Raw genomic sequence first — 11,415 nt, 5'->3', positions numbered from 1 at the left:
ATTGGCCTTTTTTTTGCCATAGACACCCATTATAAATTTAGAGGTTTATAACTTGGCAAGCTGTCGGCAAGCAAAAAACTTTCCACAACATTGACGTGTGTTGTATCAAAACACTCACAACAGTGAGGGGGAACGTCCTCATGGCGATTCGGATGATGTCACATGCCTGTATCCACTCGCCTCTAAAAGTACTGGCACCCTAGCATACCAGCCTTTGGGAATACTTGCTCTGATAAGCCACAAGCTGTGATGTCACGTACAGCCCTGCCCCCAAAATAAGAAATAACCACAACATTTACATGTGACATAGAACGGGGGGCATAGAAGCCTTTATTAGCGCCACATATACTTTACAGCACAGTGGAATTCTTTTTTCTTCACATACCCCACCTAAGGAGGTTGGGGTCAGAGTGCAGTGCAGGGGTCTTATATCAAAACATATAAGAACAATGAGGGGAACTTCCTCATGGGGATTCGGATGACGTCATGTGATGTCACGTGCTGCCCCGCCCCAGAATTAGAAATGACCACAAAATGGACATGTGACATATCAAAACTCTCAGCACAACGAGGGGAACTGTGTCACGTGTATTCGCGTGGCGTCACATGCTCGTATCCGCTCGCCTGCAAAAGTATTGGCACCCTAGCATACCAACCTTTGGGAATACTTGCTCACAAGCCGTGACGTCACATACAGCCCCGCCCCAAAATAAATGACAACATGGACATGTGAGGTATCAGAACAATGAAGGAACTTCCTCATGGGGATTCGGATGACGTCACGTGCTGCCCCGCCCCCACAATATGCAAAAGCAAAAAAAAAACTTTCCACAATATTGACATGTGACGTATCAAAACACTCAGCACAACGAGGGGAACTGCGTCACATGTATTCGCGTGACGTCACATGCTCGTATCCTCTCGCCTCCAAAAGTATTGGCCCCCTAGCCTTTGGGAATTACTTGCTGACAAAATAACATCAAAGTTTGTCACGACGAGCTTTACAAATCTGGTTATTTTTAATGAAACGTTATGTATTTGGGGTGGTTTTAGTATGTGCAAAGCTCTCTAATATAGCTAATAATATATATATATATATAATATATAATAATAATATATAGCTACTTATGCGTCACATGAGCTACTCAGAGAGACACCCAAGTGGAAATATGTCCTTCCACAGTTTGAAAGGGCTTCATAACCGAAAATAATAAACGAATAACAGCAGCAGTTAATAGTATACACTCGTGTAGACTTTCACCAGGACGTTGGTTCCCTTTCAGCTTCTCCGCGTCATATTTGGTCGCCGACGCAAGTTTACGACGTCATGGACGAAACCGGAACAATCAACGTGATAACAACGTGTGACTGCAACTGACGCCACGGAGAGAACCATCGTCTAGCGGTCTGTTTCCCAGGCTATTAAGAGTACAGAAGGGACTAAACGGTACGCAGGCGCTTGTTTACACGCTCAGCCCCTTTTGCTGCGCAGCAATGCGCGACCTTTAGCTTGTTAGCTGTTCTTTATACTCTGTACTAGTCAATAAGGTACCCAGTCTGTAGGTCTGTTAAAGGTTTCTTCACCATCATGCTTTCTTTTATCAGTCAGAAACCGCCTGTCACTTTGTGATTTATTAATGAATAAATAAATATAAGCAGCTGATCTCGTTCTTTGCATTGATTATGTAATGTGCTGCATTGTTTATTAATTATGTCGACAGGAATATGGCACTGAACAAATCCATGCATCCTCGAAATCGTTATAAGGAAAAACCACCAGATTTTGCATACCTGGCTTCAAAGTATCCGGATTTTCAAAAGCATGTAGAGACTACATTATCTGGCCGGGTGATGTGAGTACACTCCTCTCCTCCCTGTACCATTGTTCTCTTCCCAAGTCTCTGGATTACTGAGAGCTAGAGAATCAGGTTCATTGTATTTTAAACTCTAAACATGTTTAAAAAGTAGCTTAAACTTTGCTTGAAGTCACCAGATGACACCATAAACAAATTTGCGAGTTAATTTATTCAATGCAACATTTATCAGACTGTATATTTATAATCACACCCTTCAGTGTCACCCACATGAGGATGAGGTTCCCCTTTGAGTCTGGTTCCTCTCAAGGTTCCTTCCTTTAATTTCAGGGGAATTTTTCCTCACCATGGTCACCTGAGTCACCTCAGACTTGCTCATTGGGGATAAAAACAAACATATTTAAATATATATTATATATATTTTGTCAGAATTGAACAGAAGCAAGGGGTAAAACTCAGTGAGACCTGCTAGTTATTCCATGATGAGGTAGATCATCATATAGCTATAGTAAGAGTTGTTCCCTCTACAGCCTTTGTCTCTCTCTCTTCTCTGGTTATGAGACAAAATCGGAGCTTATGTTAGCACAGGAAACCTTTCTCCTCGATACACTGCTGTGGTGGCAGATATACTGTCTGCTACAAAGCGACATTTTTTTAAATAACATCACATTTTCAAATCTGGTCATTATTAGCCGAAGATTGTGTAGCTTGTACACATTACATCTCTCTGTGAATAACCTGTTACCATATAAAAAAAATTGTAATACATAGTTGGGAAATAAACACGATGAAATGTAGCTTGCTAGTAAATGAAGCAATATAGCATACTAGTAAATATAGCAATAAACAAAGTGCACACATGGGACAAACAAAATTTGTTTTTGAGAACAATAGTGTCCAGTGATTAGTCTTTTGGGAACAGTGATAACCAGTGATTAGTCTTTTGGGAACAACTGTGACAGGTGATTAGTCTTTTGGGAACAGCGATGGCAGGTGATTAGTTTTTTGGGAACATTGATTACCAGTGATTATTTTTTTATTAACAGTGATGACAGGTGATTGGTATTTTGGGAACAGTGATGACCAGTGATTAGTGGTTGAAATTAATGATGATCAGTGATTGATCGATTGGGGATATAGGTTTTGCAAGCACTGCTCAGTCAAGCTTTACAAACTTGTGGCTGAGTCGACTGCGCATAACCAGCAGCTGTGATGTGAGCTGGAGGGCTGTCTCGGGTCCAGGACAGTTACTGTTCGAAAAGTCATTAGATTTTCTTCTTGGTGTTTAATTTGGCAGCACAGTGCAGGTAATTTGAATGCATTTGTCTGTAGGGGTGGTCTCTGAGCATCTTCATTGTGTATTGTGGATTATGAATGAAAGCATTATAGTTTTGTTTAGCACACTGGAAAACCCTCTGTATAATTCTATGAGTGGTAGCTCTGCCTGAAGAGGCAAGGAGTCCCTCGGTAATTCTGTCAGTAGGAGTGTGTAGAGGGTCAGTGTTATAATGTGGAAAAAACTGATCTTGACAAGTAGAGCTTAACTCTGTAAACAGAGGCAGTGTTCTTTTTCCTCATTTTTACATTTTTGTATTGAGGGAAATGGCCTGTGTGTATTTCATCCCTTTGCATCTTGGCATTTTTATTCTCACCACTGAGTCATTCGTGTGTTTTCTGCTAACCTTGAAAAGCGGTGCAAACAGACACACCAGTGACTTCAGGGTGGGAGCATTGTAATGATGGGTAGCTTCAGGGTTTTTTAAAAATAGGTCTCCAACCTGGGCAGGCAGAGCGAGGAAGAAAGGAGAGGGGGAGAGTCTCTGAGGGCTGGTGTGTATGCAAGTGCTTGTGTTTGGTGGTGCTGTAGGCTACAGTCAGCAGGGAAATCTCTTAGACTACAGGAGCAGTCTCAGCTGCTGTTCTTCAGTGCCTCACCATATAGCCTTAGGGATTACACACATGCACGAATGTAACTGTGCACACACACTGACTTGGCCCTGGTCATGACGAATGCTCATTTTTATCTACGGTTGGTGTAAAAATCCTTCTCTTTTTGTATACTCACTGAGCACTTTATTAGGAATACTATGCAAACACTGGGTAGGGCTTCCCTTTGCTCTCAAAACAGCCTCAGTTCACCATGACATGTTTGTCTGAGATGTTTTTGTGCTGGACATTCAAAGGTAATTCACTGTTGCTGAAAACAGAGTTTAACCAGCTTGGGTAGAGAATGCAGTCATTATGAAACTACTAATTATCATTATATTCAGGAATGTTGTGGGTGCAGTTTGTTCCTAGTGATTAACTAATTAATAGCTATTTAGAATAATTTACATTCCACAGAAATGTATCTTGCTCGTCTTGCTTTTAAGTGCACTTTCAGCTGAGCGCTTAAATGATGAGTGCTTGTACAACATACCTGTTTACATGTATGCGTTGAATAAAAGGAAATAACCATTAGGAAAAGAGGCAGTGTTGATGCACATTAATGCATAGATTACAAATCTGGATTCCTCATGCATATTTTAAAAATGTTTTTCTTTGCAGTTTACCTGTGTATAATTAGTGTATTTAAGGTTGTAGTGTGTAAGAGATTTGTTAAAGGAGGTTAGAAAATGTCAGAGGAGAATTAGGATGAAAATGAGGTATTATTCGTCTGCTTTTAGAGAGTTAGATCTAAATGACTTTTGAAAGCTCTGCAAAAGCTTCTGTTTTTTGTTCTTTTAGTTGATTTTCTCATGTTGATGCACACAATTGTTTATTCTGGTTAGGCCTTTGGGATTTTGAGGACATGATGCTGCTCTTGATGATGATGATGATGATGATTACTGTATATCCAAACCACAGACAACTGATTGGACTAAATGTTGGCTGTTCAGACTTGTTTTTCCATCAGGACAGAAGTGTGTTGATGCTTGTCATATATTTGGGTCAAGGCACGTCCTAGTAGAACAGCTTTATATTACACAACTTTAAGCCTATTGCAAACTTCCATGACTTTAGCAAATTGTTGTTTACTTTAATTCATCACATAAGCAGAAAATTCACCAGATGCGAAATCGCACAAACCCCTTAAACATCACCTGGCTGTTTTGTCCACCTTAAAGCGCAATAAACAGATTTATTTTGAAACATTTGGTGATTAGTGATTCTGTTGCTAGTTTTTTGGCAGGTGTACATTTTTTTTTCTTCCTGTGAGAAGTTAAGGGTTGTGTGTTGTGCCGATGTCACCAGAGGGACATTGCTTTCACACTTATTATGGTGTTTTAATAGGAGTCAAATGTTAAAGATAATGTTTAGCTGTCAGCTTCTAAAAACAAAAGAGTGAGTGCTTCTTTCCTCACTCGCCGTTTATTTAAAGCTAAACAAATCAGAATCCATTATAGTAATTGTGGAAACACTGAACTCAAAGCTCCACAGATGCTCACAGAGTCAAGGCTCGGTTTGTTTGCCATCTACAGATACTGTACAACAACCACAATGGTGTTGATGGCAGCGTTAACCTGAAAGTTGAAACTCGTATGGTTGAATGGATGCACAGATGAGTAGAAAAGAGAGTTTTTTCCAGACTAAAATCAAAGATGAATTTGCACTGGTGGCATTGTGGGTAATGTAGGAAAGATCACACAAATATTGATAGGCAAACCCCCCCCCCCCCCCCGATCGATTAGTTCTTTTACGTCCACTTTATTATAACACTCTTCAGTCTTTGTCCACTCGTGTCTCATCGCCTCAGCAGGACCATCGTTATCTCCAGACACAGAGACGTCTATCAGTGTCTCTCCACAGGAAAAAAGAAGAAAAGGAGCTGCACCTCGGAGATGTGCTTTTTCCTCTATCTCATCTCTACTGACATGCGTGCACCTGGAGAGGGTGAGCCGAGTGCACGATCTGCGCCCCGTCTGCCTCGCTATCTTTGTCTCTTTATCTCGGCTCTCAATCTCAGCTGCGCTGTCACATGCGACTGTGGATGCCGCTTTTGAAGGTGCAGCATGAAAAGAATTCTGCTTCGCAGGCCTCTCCTTTTGATTTCTTCTACTGATGGTGTAGGAGAGCAAACAGCCTCCTGCACCCTGGTGCTGCACTTTAATCGCCGTCAATGCCAGAATTATTGGCACCCTTATATATATATATATATATATGTGCTCAGTCAGCTTCATGTACACATGGATATGTGAAGAAATTGAATCTATAATGGCACAAAATTGTATTCCGAGTTCATTCATTTGACATGATTAGAAATGCATGTTTACGAGTGTCTGTGAGACACTGTGTACATTCTAACCTGGTGATTTTGTACCAGATCTTCTTAAATGTCACTGTAGTTCCTCATGTTTAATGCATGTGTGCCAGAGGAGTGTATCTCTTTCTCCAAGGTGATACATGATAAGATGTATGAATATATTTGTAGATATTTGTTATGGTGCATAACTATTGCTTAGGTATATGACAGGAAAACAGTGGTGGTGCTGCTTATAAAAAAACTGACAAATCCTTACAGAAATGCTTTTCACTATCGTTCCGGACTAAGAATGTCATCAGTCTAGAATCTAGATGTTTGGAGATGATAAAGCAAGAGCACAGTCTTTTTTATTTATTTATTTAGTTTTATTATTATTTTTTTGTTTTTATTCTTAAAATGTGTTTAGTTACAGTAGTTTTAGTTAAAGAAGAATACTGTACCATTCAGTCCACAAAAACTTCACATATCTTCTGGTACTTCTTACTATGATTAATAATGTAGTCGTCAATGACACGAAAAAGTCTATTAGTGTACAATATTAATATTCACTCATTAAATTGCAGCACATTTGCATACTGGATGATATGAAATGACACCCTGCACTGCTATGGTTTAGTATTTATTTAGGGAACATTTCTTTTTCTCTTTCTTTTTATTTTTATTTGTTTTTAGAAATGCACTGAGCATCGCAGGTTTGTTATTTAATAAGTAGGTGACCCAAAAATTCTGCAGCATGTAATGTTTCACAAAAAGTGCAGCACTTGGGAATAATGTGGCATTTTGGTTTAGTCTGGAGATGTATAGAGTGTAATCAGTGAGGGGAAATTTGATCACAGCTCTGTACCCCTCAGGACCATCTCTTAGTCGATCAGCTAATCCAAGTGCAATTGAGCGAGGAACTCCAAAACTCTATCTGTGCAAAAGCAGAATAAGAAACATAAACTACACGACATGAGCTGCTGCAACAGACTGCCACTCACACAGCACTGCAACGGGCACAGATAAGTGCTGTACTGTAACCTTACAATGGTTCAGACATAAATATCATCCTGTTCATCATTATTAATCAGAAACGCATCAAAACATATCGAACATATTTTTTTCAACATTCTGCCACACGTGAGACTGATGAGCTGATCTCATACTGAGTATTTGTACCAGGCTCGACACTTTTGCACGGTTTGTATGTTGGACCAATGCAGATGGGATTTCCCAGCGATCTCCAATTTAGATTCTCGTACTGTAAGTAAGCTACCAATAAGCTCTGCACTATCACATGACAGCCTAACACACACTTCTGAGGATTTCTACTCGTGCTCCATCACAGGCCATCTTAACACATACCTCTTCCACATACATGAGCCCACAGACACGCAGGATTGATTAGTGTTGCTCTGATTGACAGGAGAGAGAGTCATCCTCCCACCCAGAGACACGCCCAGTTTCACTCTCTTCGCTCTCAGACACAGACAGCTGGCAAATCCACAGGATTTGAACTCGTGATTTATTGGCAAGAAATTGACACTTCGTGACATAACACAGCTCTTGTATATAACATGGGACACAAATCATCAAGGCAAAGCAAATGATTACAGTCAATCCGATTAACTTATAATGATACAATGTTAAGCGTATGCTTTATATGATTTAAGCTTCAGAGAGAATTACTTTACATACATCACTCCATTCACTCAGATGTAGATTTAGCTTTTTATTGTTTGCTTGCGTTTGTTATTCATTCATTCATTCATTCATTCATGCATTCATTCATGCATTTATTTATTTATTTGCGTTATCACTGTACATTTGCTCATGCCAGATGGGACTGTCCTGAATGTGCACATGTTGTCTTTTCCTGTTTGAAGCAGCTCACACATGTGCAGCTGTGCGTCTCGACAGTGTGTGAGAGGGAAAAAAATGCCATTGTGTAAATGCAGATGAATTCAGTGTCCTGACAGGGTGTGTGCGTGTGTGTATGCATGTTTCTTAAATCCTTCAGGCAGCCTCAGCCTTAACGGGTGTGACTTCCAGTGCGCATCAATCCTCAACCATTTTAAAGACCGCAAAATCCTCCTGTCTGTTTTTCTTTGTTTCCCCACATTCTGTAAGACACAGTTTGTCCTCCACCTGTTCTCACACAGGTCAATTTTAACTTTTAGATTTGCCCAAATAATCAACCCCCTGTATATTTGCATGACTATTATTATCCTACGCATGTCTCTCCTGTTCGTATTTGGATTTAGCTGCATGAATTTGATAAGCTTCTTTTAAATTTGGCTTATGTATTTTAAGCGGTGTGGGGTTAATCTGAGGAGACAGCTTTTCACTTCACAGACAGGAAACCGTTTTCCTCTCACTTCCTATTTCATATCTCAGCCAAGAAGGGAGAAAGAAGCTGTGTGTGTGTGTGTGTGTGTGTGTGTGTGGGAAATAAGGAAATGTTAAGCAGACAGACACTGTCCATCACGGGTGTCCTGGCAACCTGGACAATGTGCTCTTCTGGAGAGTATTAAAAATTCAGCTGAGGTGACATTTTGTGTTTATAGTCTGCTTTCACCACAGAAGTACCTTCAGGAACTCGATTGATAAGAGCATTTTTAATCTCCACAGCCTGCTGCAAGTTGGAGCTGCATTATTAATAATGAGGACTCTCATCTCACATAAGGGGAATAATTTCGATGTTTAGCCCGATCCCGCTTATAAATGACACACACAGCAGTCAGGGGTCTCAGCTGGGGGTCTACGAAACCTGTATCCTCTCTACAGGACACGCGAGTGTTCCAGCATGTTCCCGACTTCCAGTGGTGGCGTTGTGATGTGATTTTACACTTACAGCCACATCAGTATTAGCTTTGTGCATTAGCTGCACTCTGTTATTATCTGTAATTTGCTCAGGGCCACTTTCCATGTGTCTAATAGTATGTCATTTTCTTAGAGTGGTTCAAATGAGGTGGAGACAAAAGCAGAGACTCTGAGCATAAAGTCCTCTGTTTATTAGAACGGTATGTTTTAAATATAATCCTGTAAAGAACAGAGATTAACCATACACAGAACTAATATCTTTGTTTGCTGTGTTATGTGAGAGTGGGGGAATAATTTAAACCTTATACTTCTTTTATGTGCTAAATGAGTAAGGCTTTATAAATATTGCTCTATAAAAAATATTGCTCTATAAATATTGCTTTATAAAAAGGCTCTATACCCCACTGAAAATATTTTAAAACCAAATTGTCAGTGGGGTATAGAGCCTTACTGTGTGTGTCTATCTGTGTCTGTCAGTGTGTGTGAGAGAAAAATAGTGTGTCAGTCAGGGATCAGGAATTGTTAAAATATATTGGTTTTTTTTATTATTATTATTATAAAAAGCATGTTTAAAAAGACCCTCTGATTAACAGACCCTGTTTAGTGCAATGGAAAATGGATTCATAGAAACAGAGGAGATGCTGCTGGCATCTATTATGCATGCTCAATATTTGTTTAGACAGTTACAAAAAGACCTGCAATATTCATGAACACTTCATTAGAAGTTTTCAATAGCTTCTAAAGGTGACCTTGTGCCAGGTGAAGCTGAAGTACAGAGCTGTTTTCAGTCAACACGACAGGATTTTGTCTGACTGGAATACCTATTAATGGAGTGTGTGTGTGTATACATGTAGCACATAGATGTGTGTGTGTTTCTTTTCTTTATTCACACCCTTCCACACACACACACACACACACTCCCCTTTCTTGCTCTTCTTTTGTGGCTCAGACCTCCGCCCTGAAGCCTGTAACACTGCTCTCTGACCCCTCTGCTCATGTCTTTGTGAAAATATCTTCTCTTCACTCCTGCACTCTGTCTTTCGTGTGTGTGTGTGTGTGTGTGTGTGTGTGTGTGTGTGTGTGTGTGTGTGTGTGTGTGTGTGTGTGTGTGTGTGTGTGTGTTAGTGAGCTGAGCATTGCAGGATGGTGCTCTATATTGGTGTAGACCATTAAACTCCTGTTACATCAGCAAATTTGGCAATATTCCCATCATTGAGCTTTCTATCTCGTGTAGTCTCACAGCAGCAAGGATACCAATATACGCTGTCAGCAGCACACACACACACACACACCACCACCACTCCTGTCAGCATCACACATCTCACTTGCTCATCTCACAGGCTGATGCTCAGGCCTGAAGCTTTCTGTTTCTTTCCATTCATTAGCAGCTAAAAATAGAGGGAAGGCAAGCATATAGGATCTAGAGTTAGAGAATTGGTTATATCCTGGTTGTCCACAGTGTGTGGAGTAAAAAATAAATAAATAAAATTATTTAAATATTGAAGAACACTTAACATTTAAACCAAAACAACTGCAAGTTTTTGCTCCCCCCACACTTAACTTTGACAAGATTCAAAGATGCCATCTGTCAGATTTACTAATTATAATAATTCCAAACAGGTTCATTTGATATGTGACCACACACATGAACTGGATTAGTCTGAGATAAATCCCATGTTGGCTTGAAAGCACATAGAAGACTTAAAGGCTTTAACGGCTAGTGTGAAAATGTAAAGCTCTGCACAGGATATTTTGCAGTGTAGGAAAAAGCACATAAATTATTCAATTGTAATAAGATACAGAATCGAATTCACAAAATTGTAATGCTTTTATGTGTGATCTGGTAAAGAGACATTTACATTCATTTTGTTTGACAGAAGCTCTTTTTCAGAGCGACATCCATAAGTACCGTGAAGTCCACCAGTCAATACGTCCTGATGCTGGTTCATTAGGTCACAGATCAAGCATATTATCAGCCTGTAAACAATGTGAGGAGTTAATGTAGTAAAAAAAAAAAAAGAAGAATCAGACAGACAACACTTGGGTAATTTAATTGAGAAGAGGTGGGTCTTTAGATGTTGCTTGAAGAAAGCTAGAAATCTAGGGGAAGCACACAATTTACAATTGATATGAGCTGCGTTCACGCTTATGTAGTTCAGTCTCTGTCATGGATAGATACATATGAAAGAAAATATCTAAAATGAGCAATATAGACTCCTCTTAAAAATATTAATGTCTCAATGTCACATTTCCCCTTGAAAGTTTGTTATTAAAAATCTGTATTTGTAGCAGAGACTAATGGACTAATCTTAGCCTCAGATAGCTTATTGCCAATAAAGAATTCAATACTTAAATAATTGCTCTTTTCTGGCCACAAGCTTCAGAATCTTCAGAGTTGCGATGTTTGTACGTGTGTATGTGCGTGCGAACGTGCGTGGGTGTGTGTGTGTATACACTGTATATGTGCGCACACATACGAACACCAGTTACCGAAGGTTAAAAAACACAGTGCCCCTACAAGATATCTAGTGCAGGGATATGGTCACTGTACTGAAA

General features: G+C 39.8%; 1 protein-coding gene across 2 annotated transcripts in view; it reads left to right on the top strand.

Moving 5' to 3' along the window:
* The first annotated feature begins 1,230 nt into the window (after positions 1 to 1,230).
* The window catches only part of mettl16 (methyltransferase 16, N6-methyladenosin), a 32,814-nt gene continuing 22,629 nt past the window's right edge, over positions 1,231 to 11,415 (top strand). Inside the window, exons 1-2 of one of the 2 annotated variants that reach the window (XM_047820328.1) lie at positions 1,231 to 1,447; positions 1,722 to 1,853. In XM_047820328.1, the coding sequence (XP_047676284.1) occupies positions 1,726 to 1,853 (128 nt within the window). In that variant the 5' untranslated portion in view covers positions 1,231 to 1,447; positions 1,722 to 1,725. The remainder of the gene's footprint in view (positions 1,448 to 1,721; positions 1,854 to 11,415) is intronic. The other variant, XM_027148203.2, reaches the window with a different exon arrangement.

The sequence above is a fragment of the Tachysurus fulvidraco genome, chromosome 11 (assembly GCF_022655615.1).
Source record: "Tachysurus fulvidraco isolate hzauxx_2018 chromosome 11, HZAU_PFXX_2.0, whole genome shotgun sequence".
Lineage (NCBI taxonomy): Eukaryota > Metazoa > Chordata > Actinopteri > Siluriformes > Bagridae > Tachysurus > Tachysurus fulvidraco.
The sequence above is the reverse complement of the archived record's forward strand: the minus strand, read 5'-3'. Positions and strand labels throughout refer to the sequence as shown.